This window comes from Vigna radiata, chromosome 8 (genome assembly GCF_000741045.1).
Source record: "Vigna radiata var. radiata cultivar VC1973A chromosome 8, Vradiata_ver6, whole genome shotgun sequence".
Classification (NCBI taxonomy): domain Eukaryota; kingdom Viridiplantae; phylum Streptophyta; class Magnoliopsida; order Fabales; family Fabaceae; genus Vigna; species Vigna radiata.
The window spans coordinates 39,951,351-39,974,685 of NC_028358.1; the positions used below are offsets into that span (position 1 = coordinate 39,951,351).

A 23,335-nucleotide genomic window follows, 5' to 3' on the forward strand; every position below is an offset into this window, starting at 1 on the left:
CACCCTTACTTCTCTAACTTTCATTAAAAGCATTATTACTCAATAGAAGAATCACTTGTTCAACAAACGAGTTTACATAATTAAAACCTCGTAATAGATGTATAAATCTATTTAATTTGTCTTGATAGGTCTTTTTCTTTCTTTTACAAATCAAAATAAATTATACTAATTTAATATAGTAAAATTTGTAGCCATTTGATCCAAGTGTACATATCTTTTCTCAAACTTTCCCTCAATCTCAAACTCATAACATTACTTACTAAATTAACAATTTCACCATTTACGACCATCGATCATTAGCAAAACTAAAACAGATATACAACCCAACCACTCACAATCAGAAAATTATCATTCATTTCATTCAAGAATCATAACAAATTTAAATACCTAGTTTTCCTTGCTGACTATGAGCAATACCACATAATCTCTTTTACCTCTAGATACTATTATTCTTAAAATAATCACTATTTACACAAGAATAGTTCATATAAAATGATTGGATTATATTTTAACAATCTTAATCGAACTTAGACTTATTTTATTTAACAAACTAATTGAGTAGAAATGTAAATTTCACTCTTAAAAGTCTTATATAAGACTTTTAATGTATTTATAGAAATTGAATATACTTCAATCTCTATAAATATATTTAAATAAGTTTTATAAGAGACTTATTCAATGTACTTTTAGAGATTGAATGTAGTTATTATTGTACATATATTTTAACAAATGTATTTCAATCTTCAAACAAGCATATGAATGAATAAAAAATCTTAAATGCAACTCAATTTAATTTATATGTATTTATATTTTAGGTGCTTAATTTATAAAACATTTTAATAGTTAAAAAGTATTTTTTATCTAAAGTATTTTCATAGAGTCTTATAATATCATTTCACATTTTTTTATAAATTTAAAATTTTTAACATATTAAATTTTATTATTTTTGTATAAATTCATGTAATTTGATAAAATTTGTTATAATTTAAACTTATACAATAATTTTAGTTTAAATTTGTAAAATTTTTCAAAATTGAAATTTTTTAGTATACTTTTATTTATTTACAATGTTAACAATTATCCGTAATTTACTGTTTAATTGTAAAATTATAATTTTATATAAATTATAAATCTATATAATCATGTATGGTTCATATTTATATAGTTATATAACTAATATATTATTTTATAATTTCATAATTCTATAATTTATGTAAGTTAATAATTTAATTGATGTACAAATTGTATATATTTTATTAAATTATAAACATATGTCTTCATTTTATATAATTTACTTAATTTGAAGTATAGAAGATCATGTTTCCACAATATATAAATATAATTTATTGCTGTGAAAACAGTTTTTATGTCTTAGTTCAATTTCATTCCTATTTTAAATTTAACTAAAATTTTATAAAAACAATATTATGACATCTTGAAAACCAAAGAAGAGAATGGGAGAAACAGGTTTAAATTAAAAGAAAAATATCAGACAAAATATTGTATTTAAATACTTTTTTTCCTCATAAAATAAGCTTTTAAATTTGAATTCTCTAAGAAGCCCTAGTTTTTTTTTTCTTTCAAGAAATCAACCAAGGAAAATTAAGACAAAGCCTCTTTTCATTTTGGCATTTGTTATCTCAGTTTCCTTCTTCACTTCTTCTCCACATTGCTTCACTCTGGTGCAAGTATCTATCAGCAGAAAATGAGTCCTACGAAGATTGAACCCGAAGAGGTTGAAGGAGAAATAATCGGTAGCACAGATTACTTCTTCGTGAAAGTCGGTGAGGCTGTTCCGTTGAAAAGCTCCGACTTCAATTTTGAAGCTGAAACCCTTCCCTCCCAGGCTATTGCCATCTCTGAGTGCTTTCGCCTCACTTTTGTGGCTCATTCTAGGGGTAATTTAAAACTCTAAAACTGTTTGTTCAATTAAACACAATTTCTTTTATTGAATGATATTTACTTTTGATTTTTGTGGTTTAGGTTTTTTCGTTGTGAGGACAAAGGACATTATTGATTCCGCAAACCAGTTTAAGGAGAACGGTAATGGCTCTCCCGTGGAGCAACTGAGTCTCGTGGATGTTTCTATTGGGAGGATACGATCTTTGACTCTTTCCACAGATAATTTGACACTGGCTGCTGTGACTTCTTTATCAGGAGATATTCAGTTTTACTCTGTTGAAAGCTTTTTGAATAAGGTACATTATTTTGTGACTTTGTTCACAGATTATTTCATAGTTGTATAATCAGTGGTTTTAATTTCCTTTAATAAAGTACTTTGCTCAGGGGCTAATCAACAGCTATTAAGTATTACAATAAGTATCTGAGTTTGTCCACCTTTTAAAATCTAAATGTGCTAAACCAATTTAAAATAATTTTTAATACTACCAAAAGTGCTTGAGGGTATCCTCAATTCTATCCTTTGCCCCATAGCCTGCTGTAAAGGCTTTGGTCTCTCATTTTATTGTTTGAATCTTATACTTGAATTTAGAGATGATAAAAATCAGTAAGCTGTTGTACAACCTTTTGGTTGATATCTACATCAAATATTTCCAAACTTCTATATCACACATGCATTCATCAAACTTCCTAATTGTATTATAAATAATTGGTGAATATCAGCAAAGAATAGACAATAGTGATAGTAACTAGTCTTTCTGAAACATAAATATTCTCTTCAGTGATGTTTAAGGAGACAATTTTTTTTTTCAATCATTTCCTTCCAACGGTTGTTCTTCTTCTATTGCCCTCTGTATTATTTTTTTTTAAAAAATAACAACAAATACTTGTCCTACTCTGTGATATCAGTTACATGGGTTAAGTGATGTCATTTAACTCAATGACTAAAATTTCAAAATGTTATAACCTGGACATTCTTCTTGAAAACTTCTTATGCCTTTTTTCTCTCCATCTCCTCGTTGTAGTACTACAATTTTTGTGATCTACTAGTTTCATTGAGTCCTCTTGTCTTGGGACCTTTTTTTTTTGTGTCCAAGCTACCTTAGATTATTTTTTACCTTCTTTTCCTCATTTGGTGCCACATCAATCTCTCCTCAGCTAAAATTGGGTTTAAATCAACTTTAAAGAAATGGCTTGTAAGATGAGCTTTACATCTTACTTGTATACTTTAATTGGGTCATAAGATTGAACAATGTGACATTCCAGCAAATCCTTCTATGCCAATGATTGAATATCTCAAGTATAGAACTAGATGTTTACATGTGATCTAATAGTTATGCAATAGTGTGTGAGAAGACAGTTCAACAATAACCACTGATAAAAATTATAGTGCCGTCTTAAAATTTTGTGATTGATCGTAACTCAATACCTATAGAACTGTTTTATAAGATGAACTTTGTATTTACTTATGTACTATAATTTGTTCATATCTCTACTTGATGTGGGATCATCAACAATTTCTTATTGTTTCTTGTGTGCATCTTAGCACTCTTATTTTTGTCACTCCCACCTTTTCTCTTGTCTATAAAAGAAAAGGTATAGATATAAGGAGAGTGGAAATATATAAATTGTATGCTTTATATCTTTATTTAAAATGCAATTTGTTTCTTGAATTATTTTATACCTACTGAACTTTATTATTTATTGCAATTGTTTAGGAAGTTAAGCAATCCTTTTCCTGTTCACTCGATGATTCAGCCTTGGTCAAGGACATGCGTTGGATAACAACACAAAAAAATTCTTACATTGTACTTTCAAATACTGGGAAACTATATCACGGAGAGATTGGTTTTCCACTTAAACAAGTGATGGACAACGTTGATGCTGGTATGCTTCTTAGTTGTTCACTTACCACATGAATATTTTATGCCCCATTGCCCATGTGTTAATGTTTTATATATCAATGTAGACTTTGGAACATGAATAGGTTACTATGTTATATATCAGCGTGTGAATGTGTTTGTTTATCTGTATTTCACAGTTTTAGCTATTATTTTTTTTACCTTTTTGCCTTCTTGTTTTTTTGTTTGTATATTTCATGGTTGGGAGGTAATGAGTTAAAATCTGCATTTAGCTATGTCTATGCATAGAAGTCTCTCTTCTTGCCCTTGTTTCATGCAATATCTGAATAGAGCAGGGTGTTTGGTGGGCATTGTAATATTCCAATCATATGTCTGGTCCACAACATTTTTTTGCTTATCGTGGCATTCTGAATTACTTATTGTAATTTGTTTCTTTGTGAAGTTGATTGGGGTATGAAAGGTTCATTTGTTGCTGTTGCAAGTAAGAGTGTTCTAAGCATTTTATCAGTTGAGTTTGAAGAAAGAGTTTCAATTTCACTCTCCTTTGGATCATGGATTGGTGATTCTGCAGCAAATAATAGTATAAAAGGTTTGGACTTTCATTGATATGTGTTTATATATGTATGAATGTATGTGTATATGTATATATCGTGTATTAATCACATTTTTTTTTTATTTCTGTCTAATATTTCTTTTTATACTTGTTAAATTCATTTTTTATTCAACAAGTTTATCAAAATGATGTTTTATAAAATCTATGAGAAGAAAGATCCATACTTTTGGTTGCTTAAAATTTGCTGTTTTTGGTGTTTATCCTTATTTAATTTTGTATTTTAATCCTCATATAGGTAGGAAGGAAATAAAACTTTATTTTGATTCTCAGATCAATGATTAACAAGATGACTATTCCTAAAAGTACCTAATATCAAGAATTGATTTGATCTTGATTTATTCTCCCTTTAAATTCTAGTAATTTTATATAATCAAAATTTAGCAGAAAAACTTCAACCTTAGTTTACTAACAACCCCCTTCAAAGTTGGGGCTTCTCAGATCAATGATTTACAACATGACTAAAAGTACCTAATATCAAGAATTGATTTGATCTTGATTTATTCTCCCTTTAATTCTAGTAATTTTATGTAATCAAAATTTAGCAGAAAAACTTCAACCTTAGTTTACTAACAACCCCCCTCAAAGTTGGGGCAATGATATCAATCATGCCCAAATTCCTAACTTGTAGCCCAAATTGCTGTCTCAACAACACTTTGGTCAAATATCTACAACTTTTTGTGTCGTTAGTTCAGATAGTGTGCTCATTAGTCCCTCCTCAAGTTTTTCCTCTATGAATTGTCTATCAGTTTCAATATATTTTGCTAGATCATGTCGAATGGGGTTGTGGTCAGTATTTATAATTACCATGTTATCAAAATACAACATTGAAAATTCAACTGGTCTTTTCAAAGGAAAGTGAAAGGTTTGCTGAAGAGAGTGAGTGGTTATCTGGTCCTTTTCAAGAAAATGCTATTCCAAATTGGGATATCGGTTCAATATCACAGTCCTTGCATTCTTTTTCGGGAAAGTGACCTAGGTCAAAGAAACAGGCTTTCTAACCTTTGGAAGCAGCTCGTAGAATAGAACTGCCAACTTTCTTGGTTGACTGCTGTGACATCTTGAATTGGTACAACCATTCTCTTGGAAGACCTTCCTTATATGACTTTCAGCAAGCTACTAGTTCGATCTAGGGCCACAAAACTTCACAAACCTGTTGAGCCATTATCTAAATTTAGCCTTGGCACTGCTTCTAGTAACAATACCTTGCTTTGCTACAATACTTTGCTTCTTGTTCCTCCATGTGACCAAATTACCCAATAGAAATGGGCAGTACTGTGATGTAGACCTCCTATCTGCAATTGATCCTGCCCAACAAGCGTTATTTTACTCCTCAATCCCTCCCTTATCATATTTTTTTTATCAGCCGTTTTAGTAGTGTTCCTTTAAGATTGTGAGGAATCATATATATAATTTCAAGGTGTACCTCGTAAGGCACTCCATAAATAGATTTACCATGCTCATATAGCAAAAACAATGTCTGGATGAGTGTGGCATAAGCAAAATTAATTTTTCAACCAGCCTTTAGTTTACGTGTGTGTCAATCGGCATCCATTTGTGACATTTCTAAGCTCAGCATTGACGTCATTAGCTGTATATGAAGGTTTAAGCCACTCATCAAGAGGTCAAGAATGATTCTTAACCCTTAAGCTAGATACATCCAAAAAGGCAGCATTATAAAGTTGTTCATTAAATAGTAAACAATTACTTTATTACTCCATTCAAGCTAGAGCATATATTATACATACCAATCATGGAATATATAACCTGAATTATAAGCCTTCTTTAAATATTTAGTTAGAATCCCTACAAGATGGTCATTAGAGCTGATAAGTTCATTATTGAGTTGGACGTCAACTTTTTCTAACAAAATGACAATCAACCTTTATGTGTTTGGTTCTCATTGTTAAAAAGTGGACTTTAAGTCTAACTCAACCCCATAAAACCGGTTTGTAAGATGAGGTTTGCATCCGTTTATATACTTTAAACTAGTCTTATTTCTTGTTGAGGTAAAACTTTTAGCAAACCCCTCTCATCTCAAGGCATAAATATCTTGAGCATGAGACTAGATACTGATGGGTGGTCCAATAGTAGCTAGATAGCGGATGGAACAATATTCCCAACAAACAACAAATCTCGCTAGAATAGGGTCTAACCTGACTCTGATACCATGTTAAGAAGTGGATTTTAAGTTTAACTTAACCTTACAAAATTGTTTTGTAAGATGAGGTTTGCATCTACTTATATATTCTGAATTTGTTTTATCTCTTCGATGTGGGACTTCCAACACTCATGAAACACTGGATGGGAAAAAATATGAAGGGCTATCTGATTATCATAATACAACCTTGTCTACTTTTCACAAAATTTTAACATTTGAAGGAGTTGTTTAATCCACACACAAGTTCAAAAGTGGCCAAAGTATGTTCAACCTTTGCACTAGATTGGGTAACCATACTTTGTTTCTTTGCCAAAGTATCTATGTTCAACCTTTGCACTAGATTGGGTAACCATACTTTGTTTCTTTCTCTTCTAAGAGATTTTTTCTTCCAATGAATACTTAATAACATATGGTGAATTTACTGTCACTGGGACAACCAACTCATTCCGTTTCACAATACCCCCTAGTTATAATTCATTAATCCCTATCTTGGAGTTTTTGACATATTTGAGAATGCGAATCATAATATCCTAGTGGTCAATGTGAGAATATTTCCTTAATTGACTAACAACTCCAACTGTAAAAGAAATATCAGGTCTTCTAATAGTGAGATCAATGTGTTTTCTTACTAGCCTCCTATATATTTATGGATCTGAAAAAGTTTCACCTTGGTCTACCATTAGCTTTTGATTTAGATCCATGGGACTATCAATAGACTTGCAATTTTCCAACCCTGTCACCTCCAAGATATCAATAGTATATTTTCTTTGTGCAAATACAACTCCTTCCTCTAACTGAGTCACTTTAATGCCTGGAAAGTATTTTATATAGCTAATGTCTTTGGTATAAAAATGTTTGAATAAGTGCTCTTATAGTTTAGTGTTCCGGTGACATTATTTCCTGTAAAAACTATATTATCAACATGGACCATTGGATAAACATACTTTCTAGGGGAAGTATGACAATGAAAAACTAAATGATCTTCCTTGTTTTGTTGCAATCCAAAACTTTGCATCGTCTGACTAAATTTTCCAAACCAAATTTGGGGTGATTGCTTCAACCCACGGGACTTTCATGACATGAGAAGAAGATTGTGTCAATGGGTTAATGTGTGTAGATGTTGTGGTGAACGGTTAAAATCTGAGAAAGACAGATAGGATTTTGATCTATTTCACCAGCTGCCAGACTGGAGTTGATACTTAGTTTCATTACTGAGCAGCAGTTCTAGAACCATTTCCAGTCAGTTGTTGGGGATTGCCAAGTCTTTCACTTCATGACCAACACAATTTACACACTAGACAATACTCTCTCTTGACAACAAATCCAAAAGGTTGTTCCATGTAAATATCCTTCTCAAAGTTATCAAGAAGTAAGGCATATTTAATGGCTATCCGGTGAAGTGACCAATGATGAATAGACTTGAAAAGGGAATGAATTTTATTATTATCATTCATATGTATTACATTCTCCTTACACCTATTTGTAACAATGTAATCTTCCAAAAAAGGGAAATAAGAAAACAATATACTAAAAAATAAACTAGAAGATTCTACAAATATTTTTTCTAATTAGGAAAATTCTACAAATATTTTTTCTAATTAGGAAAATATTACAGATATTTTCTCTAACTAGGAAGATTTTCTTCTAATTACTACAAATAGCAGCCACAACAAGAAAGTAGTGATAACTCAGTTATTCTCTTGTACATTGTACTCTACCCCTGTTACCTAGCCTAGTCATTTCTCAAATGAAAAGTAAATATAGTCTCTCAACTTCCCTCTTATTCAATATGCCGTCTACCTTAATTCCTCTCAATCTCGGAACGACAAACTAACCTACCCAAGTGACTAGGGCCATCCCCACCCCAAGTGGTTCAATGTTACTTCTCTCTCATTTTTCAAGTTAAGCATCTCTATAAGAACTTATCTCTCCTATCCAACTCTTTATGGGTTCTTTAATAGGTTCCACAAAAAAACCCACGTTTTATATTTTCATAAATACTTTATTTATTAAGTTATAATTATTTTATTCATTAAACTTAAATATTAAGAAATTCAATTATGCTATTATTTTTTTGAAATACTTTCTTAAAAATACTTAGAATAAAAACATAACCGGATTAAATTTTATTTAAAATTATGAAAAACATCTGTAAGTAAGCAATCACGAAAATATTACAATTACATATTTAAAATAAGGTTCATACTGGATTGGTAATAAATTAAACAAATTAGAGCCGTTAAAATGGGTCACAACCCGCGAGCCAACCCGGCTCACCACGGGTTCGGGCCGGGTTGGGTTTGAAAAAATTGATTTTTTTTTATGCGAGTTAGATTTCAACCCGACTCACGCGGGTTGAACCCGTGGTGGGCCGGGTTGGCCCGCCAACCTGCCTACCTTATTTTATTTTTTTAATTTATTTTTTTATTTATGAAACCCTAAAAAATAAAATACTCTCTTCACTCATTATGTATACCAAAAAAGTAACATCTGCTCTCACAAATCACTCTCACGGAACTTGCTCTTATTTACGGTGTTGTCATTCAAGAGAAAATATTGTAGATTTATCTATTCAAGATTCTAATATTGTAAATGGATAAGGAACACAAAAATGATGAATATAAGAAACTTATTTGTATGTTTTTTGTGTTTGTTTTTGGATGACATTTGGATTATATTGTACTTTTTATTATTATTTTTAATTGTCTTCAGTTTAACATCATTTTTTGGGAGTAAAATTTGTTTAAATTTGAATTTAGAAAGTTTGTAATTTTTTTATTTTAAAAAAATTGTAATTAAATGGGCTAGTGAGCCAACCCGTGGTGGGTTGAGCCGGGTTCAGATTTTTCTGGCTCGCTAATAAATGAGCCGGGTTGGGTTGGCTCACTAAATGACCAACCTGTGGTGGGCCGGGCCGGGTCGAGCCGGGTTACCCGTTTTGACAGTTCTAAAACAAATAATTGAGTGAATAAAACTGGCTTACAAGGGGAATATTTTTTTGTGGTCATGGTAATAATATGGTTATTTATTGTTGGAAACAATGAATAACACAGTCAGAAACTGAGAGACAAGGAACAAATAAGTAGAAAATTTGAAAGATCGTGAGTAAAAAAATTGAAAAGAATATTATTTAAATAGGGATTGGAATATAAAAATATGTTAGATATTGAAATTTAATTCAATTTTGTTGTTTTATAGTGTTGTTTTTATGATGTGCATTTTATAATCTAGTCTTTCTTGAACAATTGTACCAGTTGATTATGTGAAGTGCATTCGACCTGATTCTATTGTAATTGGATGCGTTCAAGTTACTGAAGATGGCAAGGAGGAAAATTATCTTGTCCAAGTTATTAGAAGCCGACATGGTGAAATTAATGATGTAAGAGCAAAATCCTTACAATATGTTTTTTGTTTTGATAATGAATGCGATCTTGACTAATTACTGTAGTAGAGATCTTACATTGATTAGAGATTTTGACTAATCAATAACTATAGTATATAAATAGAGACAATCCTTGTCTTACATGCTGGATTTGTAGGATTGAGTTGTTTTTTTTTTTTATATCAAATAAAAAAGAAGTACAAAATCTCCTAGGTCTTTTGGATCCGGATCCTTAAATAAGAAACAATAGAATAACCAACTTTCTTTTTTTTTTAATCTATTTTGAAATACTACGATGGTTCCGTTGTTTTTTATATCATTTTGGTATTCAACAATCCAAAAGTTTCCTTTTTTTTTTACTCTAAACCATTTTGTAAGATGGTTTTTGAGCCTATCATAGCAAGGTTTGCTAGACTATCCTAATGTCCAACACCTTGTCTTGGTTTTCTCAATGATACCTTCATATTTTCTTTCTAGATAAAGGTTGAAGTTTAGAATGCACGTAAAACAAATATCTAACTATTTTTGGATCTATTTTGTTTCTCTTCAAAAGATTATGAATTAAGAAGTATGCACTCCAATTCCTCTCATAGCATGAGGAACAATATGGCTGCTAAAAAAGCATTAAGACAAGCTTTTACGATACCTATCTGTAAGCATTTCAAAAGTAGCCAAGATGTTTGAGAAGTATCTCAAAAAGGTTAAATTAAATAAAGAAGTTTGCTATTTTTGGATATGTATCTTCAGAAGCATTGGTATCTAAGACAGTTATGATGCCAATACTTTCCATTTTTTGAGTATCTGGGCTTCATAAGCGAATTCTGGGGTACCCAATGAAAATTGCAGCTATTTGTTTTCATGAGCATTAAATTCTAAATTTGTATTTTCTCATGCAGAAATGTTCTGAATTAGTTGTTCAATCCTTCTATGATATCTACCAAGGGTTAATTGATGATATTGTACCAGTGGGAAGTGGGCCTTACCTTTTATCGGTGTACATAAACCAATGGTAAATCTTCTGCATTTCTTTACTGATGTTTCCTGATATCCTTATCCATTTTTAGTTTGTTTTCTGCCTTTTCTTGTTTCTGTTTCTTATATGGTTTCTATCTGTTTGGTGTCATAATTTTACTTTTAAGTCTGGTTATAAACTTTGATACGTGTATCCTGAGATAGATAGATCTCTGCTGCATGCTTTAGGCTGAAAGTTCAAAGCCAAATCTAAATCGGTTTTTGAACCCAGTACCAATCATTCATTATATGATATATGACTTATTAGTTACTTATCTGTATTTTCTTCATATTTCATTGCAAGCTATAAAACTTTGGGTCTTCTTAGATTGTAACCTGATCATTCTTTAAGACTCTAGGCATGCCTCATGGTAAGAATATTTTGGTTGTCGTTTTTGTGTTTTTGTTTGCTGCATCTCTAAAACTTGTTATTGATAATTAATGTCATTCTTTACATTCCTTGAATTTTGTTAAATTTCTCTCTTGAGCAACGTGGGAATGTGAGCTAACTGATAGCCTTTTTTTTTTTTCTTAATAACAACAGCCAACTTGCAATCAATGCCAACTTGAAGAATACAGATCAGCACATTATATTACTTGGTTGGTCAGCAGATGATGACAAGAGTGAAGTTGCAATTGTTGATATTGAACGAGATAAATGGGTTCCAAGAATTGAACTTCAAGGTACTTCAAGATTGCAAACAATATTTGTAATATAACATTATAGTGTCATTTGTAATATAACAGAGGAAATTTGGAAGAAAAGGGTACTGCATTAAAAGAAACACCAAAACAGAATTGAGAATGCCAATCACTAGGAAAGTACAACATCAAATGATGACAATGCATTCCATTTTTACTTCCAATAAAAACCTTTTATCTGTGGATTTCTTGATAAAAATTGTTAGGAAAGGAGAAAACATCACTGGATGAAGATTATATTCACTCCATCACTTGGGGAACACACCCTTAAAAGCTAGATGTTTTAGGGGGAGAACCAAATACTTAAATACTCCAAAGGGGTAGAACCAAAAAATACTGCACTAAGCGTGTCATACAACTTGACGCAGCTAGTCTTCTGGTGGGATATACTTTAAAAATCATCTGCTTTGCTCAAGTTCGTCTTACCTAAATTAGGTGTATGGCCAAAGAGTTCTTCATTGAATATTGCTTTGAGTTCTGATGCAACAATTGCAAGAAAGGGGTTTAGATGTTTAGAAGTTTTAGAGACACAAGGTGCACTGGTGGTTCATCAGGCAGTTAAATGCATTTGTCAGTGGTATTGCTTTGGACTCTTCAAATGTTTGCTAGAGATTAAGTTGCAACTTCCAAATTTTCTTTAATGTGTATTTGGGCAGAGAATTTCGGGGAAGGGAATAATGGTGAATAAGTACTTGGGGGATGTGGCATTCAACAACATCACGAGGTTGACATTTGGGAAAAGATTTGTGAACCCAGTTGGAGGTACAAGAGAATGACCAAACATGTGAGGAGGAACCGAGAAGCAAAGTAATTAGAGGAAATGACGCTGTGACAGAGAAAAGGGGCACATAGTGGCTGCGGGTGAAAAAAGAGATCCAAGATGGAAACCCTGAACTGCTGATATCATATAGAATTGAATATGTTCTGAATGTATTGTGTCTAATACAAAATCAATTATAATAAAAATACCTAATAATTAGGAATCAATCATCCTAATTTCCTAGATTATGTAAAAATTAATTTCCTATAAATATGTAACAGCTGATTAGATTCTAAGAGTTCCCACAGTAGTTTGGATGGGAAAATTTTGAATCTTCCATATCTTTTCGCCAATTCTCCAATACAAATAAGGAGTGAACATTCTTGATTTCCCATATATTAAATTAATTCTTGCAATTTTTTTTTTCAAAATATGTTCTACTTCAAAATATTATGAGGAAATATGTCTTTGCTTAACAAATATATGAATATATGTGTGTGTATTTGTTTTATTGATTTGCACTTGTTTCTTGATATTTTTTATTTGTGTGTGTCTGTATGTATTTGTTTTATTGATTTGCACTTGTTTCTTGATATTTTTTATTTAACTCATTACTAATTTAATTTCATCTGTTCTTGGCATATAATGGGTTTGATTTACTCATAGAGTAGTGTTCATTATGAGGGTTGAGATGGGTAAATGCTTACTATCTGGAATGGACTAATCACTCATTGAAATCTTCGATTAGGTCTGACCGTTCATTTGAAATCCAGTTAAGATTTACACTTTTTTCTTCTTTGGGTTACACCTGCCATATTCATCCTGGAACATCAATATAATAAAATGATGCAAGTGTATATGTAGTGTTTTGGTAATACTTTATCTATCATTTGAATCAAGTTTCATTTGCACTTACGTAAGTTTGTATATTCACTTTTTTCCAGAAAATGGTGATGATAATTTACTAGTGGGGCTATGCGTTGATAATGTTTCAATCTATCAAAAGGTTGGAGTTCAACTGGGTGTGGAAGAAATGACAGAGCTTTCACCAATTTGTGTTCTTGTATGTCTTACATTAGAAGGAAAACTTGTCATGTTCCATGTTGCCAGGTAAATTTTGTGAAATTCTCTTTTATTTCCATTCACAAGTATTGGAGTATAGTTTTACTCCTGTAGCCAGTGTTCAGTATATTTCTGTTTCGTGGTGTTTGACTGTTGTATCCCGTGACTAACTTTCTGTTCAGGTAGTTAGGAGTTAGTTCAAGTAGTTATATTCTTGTTGTAATTCATGACCAGGTTATCATCCTACTGTCAAGTGGCATCATCCTTTTTACACACTAATTTCTGGATGATTTCTTTCAAACTTTAGTTTTGTTTTTGATAATACAGTGTCTTATGTTTAATTTTCTTCATTTGCTTCAAAATTTTCTATCTTTAGTCTTGCAGGAAATAAAGATTCACCGGAGATTGATTCTGATCTGCACAATTATGAAAATACATCTCTAGAAAACCATCCTGGAGATAAAGGTTGCACTTTTTCTGAGGGATTGCAGAAGCAGGAAGATAAGGTGTTTTTGGTTCTTAATTTTAGAATTTAAAATGGAAGAGTTATTCTATTGAATACTTATTGATAGAGTTCTGTGCAGACTTTTGAGGTTAATGGGAATCTTATGGCCAAGCCCTCTGGCAATCTTCAACAAATAACATGTTCTGATACTAAGGACTCAGAAGTGAAATTTGTGGCAAATTCACTGAGTCTATTGTCTAATGAACAACAAGTTGTTTCTGATGTAGATGCGAATCAAGATACAGGTTATCAAAATCCATTTCGTTCAGGTGAACAAAAGATCTTAGGTCAAAAGACTGCAGCCCTTGGAACTAGCATTGGTTCTTTAACAGTGAACAGTCATTCTGCTTCTCCTGGTTTACCAGAAACTACTGAGAAAACCAGGGTGCTGTGGACAGGAAATAGCTCACGGAACTCGCAGAGAGCTTCTAATCTATTTCCTGGTGAAAAATTTTCATTCCCAAAAGAGTCAGATGTGTCTTCAGTTTCAGCTTCTAGCTACGCTGATGGTGTGGGTTTTCAAGATAAAAAGTATACCATGGGTGCCACAAATGTTTCTGGGAGTATAGGTGGAAAACCCTTTGTTGTACAGGATATGAATAAATCTCCAGCCATCAATTCTACCAGTAAGCTAGTTCAGAATAGGGGACAACTATCTCCTTTATTAGCTGGAAATATGCTACCAGCGTTGAATAGCAGTTCACATTTGTCATCTGACAGTAATACTGCAGCTATGAAGTCTTCTGCTACGAAGCTCCTTCCTTCAAATGAGCAGCATGGAACTTCGTCTAAGCTCGGGATATCCAGTTCTGATTTATCCAAACAGTTTGGCAATGTACTATTTCTGGAAATCTTTCATACTTTAAACATATAAATGGTACATCTTGTGCCTCTAAGAAGGCATTAATGATGGGGATATATTACTTTCTTGTTTTATCTAGTCATTTATGCTGTAAGGAGGAAGTCCTGATTGTCCTGTAGTGTATTTTTCCTCTCTGGTATTAAATTCTGTAAGGAGTCCTGATTGTCTTGCCCTTTTTTATCCTTTCTTTCTGCCAGATTAATGAGATGACTAAAGAATTGGATCTACTTTTGAGATCAATAGAAGTGGCTGGTGGGTTCAAAGATGCTTGCACAAGGTCACTACAAAGTTCAATTGAAGAAGTGGAGCTAGGCATGGATGCTTTGTCTAAAAAATGCAAATTATTAATGGTGATGTTTCCAGTGATATATTAATCATCTTTAGTTCCTATTAAAATTTTAGGCGTCTTAAACAGAGTTCCATGATGTCTTGCAGCTCCCGTGACTGATTTTACCTTGTGGGATGAGACTTTTGTCGTTGTTTATATGCTAGAACTTTTTCTATTTGAATCTCAATAATTGAAGTAACAAAGTTAGGCAATTTGTTTTCTCCTAGAAAATGACAATTCCTAGAGATTGGTCTTTAGGGTGTATTTCAATCCTACCAAGTAGCTTATAAAATCAAAACTGTCCAAGTTTTATGAACTTTAAGTGACATCTCTAGTTGGTGTGTGACTAAACCACCACTTTGGAGGTTTGCTATTAAGAGATGCTGCAACTAAGGCAGGCTAGTGGCTAAAATTAAGCTGACTTATCAACACTCCCCCTCATGTCTCGGACTACCAACCTGGAGCGTGGCCAATGCAAGTCAACAATAGGTCTAGGGTTACCACAATTCAGGCAGTTTTCCAACGACGTTCTTTATTCTATTTTTTATAGGAGAATTTGGATTCTTGACCTTCCTAATAGTTTATTAGTGTCCTTTTTCATTTCTTTACTCATTCTCCCAATAAAGCAAAAGTTTTCCTTGATAAATTTATTAGGATATCCAAAACTCCTAAAGTGAATTCTTGTATGGACTGCATTATCAAATAGGATCATACAAATTGTTTCCTGCAGTATCAAACCCTAAAATTGACATTTACCCCAATATTTGTGTTATGTGTATGATCAACGTAATTAATTTTAACCATGTATTCTAGTTATCATATGGTGCCAAAGTACATTGTGGAGACAATACTCTGATGTCTTCATAAATGTGGAGGAACTGACTAAGATTCTTGTGTCACTGTGCTGCTCAACTCGGTATTTTTCAGGAGTTTCCCGTTTTGGTTTGTATAGGGAATGGATCACCAATGTCCATTACTATTGTTTGAATGTTTTGTAATTTCTTTTAAAGTAGTTTCTGGTGGAGGAAACTCATCTACACAAAACTGGTTTTTGAAGTCAATGCATGATAATAGGTTTTCCAATTGTCTTAGAAAACTACTAATGGTTATCTATCTTTTGTAATCTATTTGGTGACCTACAAACTTGTCCTTTTTGTTCTTTTTTTTTTTTGAAACTTTGATTTAATTATTCCTTAACATTTTTCCATATTTCTTTTTTCTTTTCTGGAGATGTTGGTTTGGTATATTTGCAAAGCCTACCGTTTACAGTTATAAAACAAGCTGAATATGTGTTTGCCTATGCTATTTTAGATATACTTAAGCCCCTCAAGTGTTCCAAGATTTTTATTGTGTTTTCTTGCTTACTATTTTTATCTTTCTTTTTGTCCTACGATTCATTAGCTTTAGGCGTAAATAGTGTTTCATTATCTCTCTTTCCATTCAATTATTTTAATGTTTTCTTCTTTTACTTGCGTAGTGTCTTTTTTTATCTGAGTGTACTGAACTTTTCACAACTTATTGGGCAACTGATTAGTGTTTATGCCTTTTATATATGTATTATAATTCAGATTTTTTTTTTCTAACGTCATTACTACTCATGCGTGTCTGTTTTGTTTCCGTTATCCTAATATTCAAATTTTGTCCCCTTAACTTTTCAGTCCCAAGTGGATGAACATCACGAGGAAGTTCATTATCTTCTTAACAAGACAATACGAGGTAATCTGTCAGTTTATCCATGAAATTGTTTTCGCGGAATTCTTAACAAATTTAACTGTTTGGTGACATCAATTCAGTAATATTAGTATACTATTAGTGTACCTATCTATATTTAATAAAAAATCAAAATATTTTATTGCAAAATGGTGAGTAATTTGTCTAGAATTTTTTGTTACTGGTGCATCTGCTAAAATATCAAATATTCCAAAAGATTCCATCTATGCTAAATTATACTTTTGTTCCATGTAAAATACAGTCGTTTTTAACAGGCTTCTGGAATTCATTACTTTCACCATTGGGCCTTTAAAACTTTTCCATCTAGTCTTCAAAGGAAGCTGAATTATCTAAAGATTTGTGCCTTGTCAAAATAGTTGAGGGTTCAGTCTGATATGTATTCAAATGTAAATTAATACAATAAAAATTTGTCAACATGTTTTAAATTATATATTTTGCAGTGGCTCAAACTCAGTCTCTTGCTTTATCTTGTGAACAAAGTAAAACAACATTTTTTGTTAGAAAAATTATATTCTGTCACGAGGGACATTCCACTTTTATTGTTGCATGTATTCTTTCTTTTTGTTGTCAAAATGATATAAGACATTTTCTCCATTCGACCTAAGTGGTTATCTGTTTGGACTACAGTTATGGCAAGAAAAATATATTTGGAGGGCATATATAAGCAAGCTTCTGATAGCCGATATTGGGATCTATGGAATAGGCAAAAGTTGAATTCAGAACTTGAGCTAAAACGACAGCATATATTGAGTCTGAATCAGGTATTATGGGTTATAATTTGCCAGTTCAGCTAAAACGACAGCATATATTGTGATCTATGTTTTAACAAGTTTATCTCAATCCTTATTCCAGGATTTGACCAATCAGTTAATTGAATTGGAGAGGCATTTCAATGCCCTTGAACTGAATAAATTCAGTCAAAATGGTACCCGGGACATGGGTCATGGACCTTCCCAAAATAGATATGGACCTTCGAGGTATAATCACTTGTAATAAATTTTTCACTGTAACTCTTAACATGTTCATGCAATTTGAATGTATAGATGTGGTCCGATCATTTGTTTTGTTGCCATTAAGTAATCTGTAGTAGTACTGATCACTTACTAATTGGAAGAGATACTACTCTTGATAGCAGAACTGATAGGCTTGTTAATAGACATAACTTGCAAGTATTGAATATAGTGAAAAATTAGGTATAGAGTTAAATACACATGTAGTAATGTATTTATAATATAGTGAATGTGGACTGAGCCCAAATACAAATGAATACGTAAAAATAACATAATTAGCATAGGGATATTTTTCTTAATTAACATAAAACGCAATATATCTAACACACTCTCTCAAACTTGTTACAAATATAATCAATTTTTGGTTTCTATAAAAACTTGGTGAAAATGTTTGCTGATCATTTAATTTTATGAACTCAGTTTTAATGTTTTCAAATAGAATCTTCTCTCAAATGAAATGATAATCAATCTTAATGTGTAGTCTAATTGTCACATACAAGTATCATATTTGAGTGACATTTCCAAATCGTCATTTTCATAGCAATTATATCTAACAAGTATATACAAGAAAGGAAAAGTGGAGTATAGCAAAACTATTTGTTTAGTTAAGTGATTTTAGCAGCATCATTTCAAAAATTTACTCTCATCCACATGGACAATTAGATAAACACACTTCCAAGGGGAAGTATGAATATAAAACATTGAATGATTTGCTTCACTGTGATGCTACATTATAAAAGTGAACATTAGTTTGTGCCTTTTTCAATTTGAAATGCCTGCACTCTTAATTTACTTCGCCTTTGTATTTTCCTTGTCCAGCACACTCATGTTGCTTGATGTCTCCTTATCTGTGATCTTTGTTGCATTTGCTTATTTTTCTGTTACTTAACTATTCAGCACAAGTTGAGCACCATCACCAGGAAGATAAATAATCCATCCCCGAACCATGTGGCACACATAATCCATGTTGAGAGACCATTCCTTAGCTCTTATTTATCTGGGAGTTAGATTTGCATTTAGCTTCTCCATATGGCTTGTCTAGCAGTCTTCTTTTTGTGGATTTGGAGAGATTGAAGGATTTGCATTGCATTAATAGTAGATTTTCATTTCTGGTTGGTTTCTCTTTGTTATGAAGTTTCCTGTGTGCGTCTAGGTAGACATTTGACTTCAAGCTTTTTAAAATCTTCCGTTTAACTGGACTTTGGTTTCCTCCCCTTTGCAGATATGTTCAGTCATTGCATAGTTTACATAGTGCAATCAATTCGCAGCTTGTAGCTGCAGAAAATCTCTCTGATTGCCTTTCAAAACAAATGTCAGCGTTGAGTTTAAGGTCTCAAACTGAGGAAAGAAAGAATTTGAAGGAGCTACTTGAAACAATAGGAATTCCATATGAGGAAGCTTTTGGCTCACCAGACACGAAATGTTTTATGAAGACTCCACCTAGTAAGAAGATTCTGTTTTCTGATTTGACGGTTAATAAAGATCAATCTAGGAGAAATCAAACCAGTGTAGTGAAGAGTTGTGAACCGGAAACGGCCAGGAGGAGAAGAGACTCACTTGACCGGGTAAATTGATGTGTTAGTTGCTTATGGATCACTTCAGTTTTGGTCATAACAATATGCCACAATTAAGCAAACTGATTTGTTTGTGCTGTTCAGTTGGTTGTTTGAATAAAGACTGTGATAATATATTTCTATTTTAATAACCATGTTCTAAATATTTCTGCTAGTACATTTGTATTTTCGTGCGTACATTTTTATCTGAAACAGTCCATCTGTCTAGTAATTTGAAGGAGAGCACTGTTCATTTGTATAAGTAAAATGGAGGTGAGTTAACTGGAGTGTTTGAGTGTTGAAATAAAAATACCGCTTCGAGAAAATAGTGGTGGGAAATGTAACATGTGTAAGGACCCTAAAAATTATCTTAGGTATGATTAGGATCTTTATTTTCCTTATGTAGTTGTTTTGGTATATTGCTTCGATTAATGATTGTGACTTGTGACTTCTACCGATTTTGGTGCAGAGTTGGACCTGTTTTGAACCTCCTAAGACCACCGTTAAGAGGATGCTACTGCAAGAACTTCAGAAACTTAATAAAAAAGAATCATTATATTCAATGAATAAAGAAAAAAAGGTTACCACGTTAGAGGGATCTGCTCCTCGTCAGACAGATGCTAGAATTCCTTCAATTGTATTCCCTTCTAAAATGAAAGGTAAGCTGCAATCAATTGTTGACCTGGTTGCTAACTTATGGTTTAAGTTTCTGACACTTAAATATTATATTAATATACTTGCAGCAAACGTTCTAAATTCTCATCTTCAACTTGAAGAGGTGTCGGAAAAATCAAAGGCATTTATACCTGCTGACAGCCTCCGAGCACCCACTCAAATTTCAGAGTCTACATCTAGTGTTTTGCCAAAAGGTAATGCTTTATTCATACCCCCACAGTCTGAATTCCGTTTGTCACCAACAATGGTGCATGGTTATTCCACAGAGACTAAAGATTTGGCTACTGAAAAGTCAACTGTTCAAAAGTTTGATTTTGCTTCAAATAATGAAAACAAGCCTACCCTGCATTGGAAAATCGCTCAAAAATCATCAATACCTACCTATTCAACCACAGAAACACCTTCAATGCAGACTATATCCAGTGAAATGCCCATTACAAAGAGTAAAATGAATATTGCTACGAGTTCCACAACCGTAGACAAACCTTCTAATGCGTTTACTCCCGAGACTTTGAGAAAAGTCTTCCCGTCATCTGAGACACAGTCATCTACTATTTCTACATCGTCACCCTTTCTGGGAAAAGTTACTGACTTCCACGTTGATAAAAGCCTGCCCAAGGAAAATGTTCATGCAGTCCCCACATTTGGTGGTTCATTTAAATTTGTGCCATCTTCGACTGCTAAGACATCATCCTCCCCACCATCATCATCTATCTCATCTGCGGCAGTGCCAGTAGCAGCGTCAGTGACATCAAATAGCTTGACTAGTTTGAACACCAGTACGGATTCAAATCAAGCCATTTCAACATCTTCATCACCTTTTCTTCACTTTTCTAATCAGAAACCTAAAGACACAGTGACATCGCTAGCTAACCCACCTGGCTTGAAGTCTTCCTTAGGGTCACTTAAGTCAGAGACTCAACCAGCTTCCATACCTAAATCAGATATTCAACCGGCTTCTCTACTGAAAGCAGATACTCAACCAGCTGCTGTGTCTAATTCAAAGACTGATCCAGATGCTGCTGCAGAAGTAGTCACTAGACCGAATGAACCCGTAAATAATGCATCTGAATTGAAGCTTGAACCTACAAGGAAATTCGGTCCTACTATCGATCAATCTTCTTCCAACAATATAACAAGTTTTGATCTCAATGCAATCCCAGTTTCTCAAGCTGCACGACCTTCTGATACTCCCTTGCAGTTTTCAACTTCTTTCCTCTCTTCTGCTAGTGCTTCAAGTGGGAAAAATGAGGGTTTGGAAGTTGGAATTTCACATGAGGATGAGATGGAGGAAGAAGCTCCTGAGACAAGTAACAACACGGCTGAACTTAGTTTGGGAAGTTTTGGTGGGTTTGGGATTAGCTCAAGCCCTAACCCATCAATGCCTAAGTCAAATCCTTTTGGGGGTTCATTTAATAATGTAGCGACTAGTTTACCAAGCTCTACAGTTTCATTCTCTGTTCCTAGTGAAGGGTTCTTTAAACCAGCCTCTTTCACTTTCTCAAACCCTCAGTCATCTGCGCAAACTCAGACAACAAATCCTGGTGCATTCTCTGGTGGCTTCAATGCTGGCGCTGCTGTTCCCGATCAAGCTCCTCCTAGTGGGTTTGGGAAGCCGGCTCAAATTGGATCAGGGCAACAGGTTCTTGGATCAGTACTCGGTGGTTTTGGACAATCAAGACAGCTTGGTAGTGGTTTACCTGGAAGTGGTTTTTCCCCTCCCAGTGGTTTTGGTCGTGGATTTGCTGGAAGTAGTTCTACTAACCCTCCCATTGGTGGAGGGTTTGCTGGCATAGCATCAACAGGTAGAGGCTTTGCTGGTGTTGCATCCCCTGGTGGTGGATTTGCCGGTGCTGCTGCCCCTGGTGTTGGTTTTGGTGCTGTTCCTCCAAATGGAGGATTTGCTGGAGCTGCTTCAGGTGGTGGTTTTGGAGCATTTAGCAGCCAAGGGAATAGTGGATTTGGTGCTGTTGGCGGCAGTAAGCCACCTGAGCTATTCACACAGATGAGAAGGTAGTTCAAGGTTATACTGATTGAAATGCTTAAGTATAGTTTATATTGTGAAGCTCCATAAAGTAATTACGGCCTAACTCAATATTAAGAAACGGGATCATTTTAATGATGAACAATTTTATTCTAACTTTTCCCTGATAAATGTATGAAATTTGTGGTCAAAGTTATATGATATGATGCGTTATGTTTTGAAATGATAACCGAAGGAAAACTTGTTTTTAAATGTTTAGAATTGAAAATAGTAACAACCTCCATTTAGCTAGTTAAAACATATTATATTTGGGATTGATTTGTAATAAACAAATCAAACAGTTAAAATTCAATTTGGCCCAATATTTCATTGGGCAGAAGGAAAAATAGATAGATGATATGAAAAGTAATGTATGTTCTTTTATTTTATTTAAAACAAGTTCAAACTAAACAGGGTATTTACGTTTATAAATTCTAACTCTTAGTATTTTTTTATTCATATTTTTGTATATTCTTTAAATCTAAATTTCAAATATTTTAAAATTCTTTATCTTTGGTTAAATTCTATATTTATTCCTTTATTATAATAACGTTATATTTTAATTCGTTAAAAGTTAGAAACATATTAAATTATAAAAACATGTTAACATTTTTTTAAAGCTAAAAATAATATAAAGAAGAAAAAAAAATCACTTTAAAACTAGAAAAACAAAATTAAACAGAAAACTAGCTAAAATTAATATAGTATATAAGTTAAAAAATGAAAAACTAAATTTACCTTAGCTGTTTTTAGCATACTTAATACATCCATGCTTAATGTAGACAATATCCTTCTTTTTGAATTACAAGCATTTTTCTTATTTTAAATTTCAACGTCATTAAACACTTCAGGCTCTCTTTTCATGCACTCCCTATACTAAAAGAAAAAAGACTTAAAATAATCTCTATCTACACCTTTGTTCTCCATTGTCATTGCACTATTTGAGAGAAAGAAGAAGACAAAGTGAGTAAAACTGTGGAAAGTTTGTTCCCGAAAGTATCATATTTATTATCAAAACTTATTTTAGAAATTGTTTCAGATTACATCTCTTATATTCCAGAAAGTTTGCTTTAGAAATCTTGTTCTGAAACTCCTTTTAAAAAGCATCTCACGTAATCTAAAAAACTTGTTTATGAAATCCATTCTGGAAATTGTTTTAAAAATTTTATAAAACTTGTTTCAGCTGAAACCAGAAACCC

General features: G+C 32.9%; 1 protein-coding gene across 2 annotated transcripts; it reads left to right on the forward strand.

Moving 5' to 3' along the window:
* Nucleotides 1–1,561: 1,561 nt before the first annotated feature.
* On the forward strand, nucleotides 1,562–22,300 carry LOC106771973 (nuclear pore complex protein NUP214). 2 transcript variants are annotated; one of them, XM_014658059.2, is made up of 18 exons: nucleotides 1,562–1,898; nucleotides 1,984–2,198; nucleotides 3,618–3,786; nucleotides 4,204–4,350; nucleotides 9,787–9,911; nucleotides 10,811–10,923; nucleotides 11,470–11,609; nucleotides 13,332–13,497; nucleotides 13,826–13,955; nucleotides 14,034–14,789; nucleotides 15,014–15,166; nucleotides 16,803–16,860; nucleotides 17,503–17,636; nucleotides 17,728–17,852; nucleotides 19,108–19,450; nucleotides 19,908–20,097; nucleotides 20,182–20,307; nucleotides 20,380–22,300. In XM_014658059.2, exons 1-18 carry the CDS (start codon nucleotides 1,706–1,708, stop codon nucleotides 22,128–22,130), a joined length of 5,034 nt encoding a protein of 1,677 aa, XP_014513545.1. In that variant the 5' UTR covers nucleotides 1,562–1,705; the 3' UTR covers nucleotides 22,131–22,300. The 2 variants fall into 2 exon arrangements, with proteins under 2 accessions (XP_014513545.1, XP_014513544.1); XM_014658058.2 differs by having other exon boundaries at nucleotides 20,182–22,300.
* The last annotated feature ends 1,035 nt before the right edge of the window (nucleotides 22,301–23,335 follow it).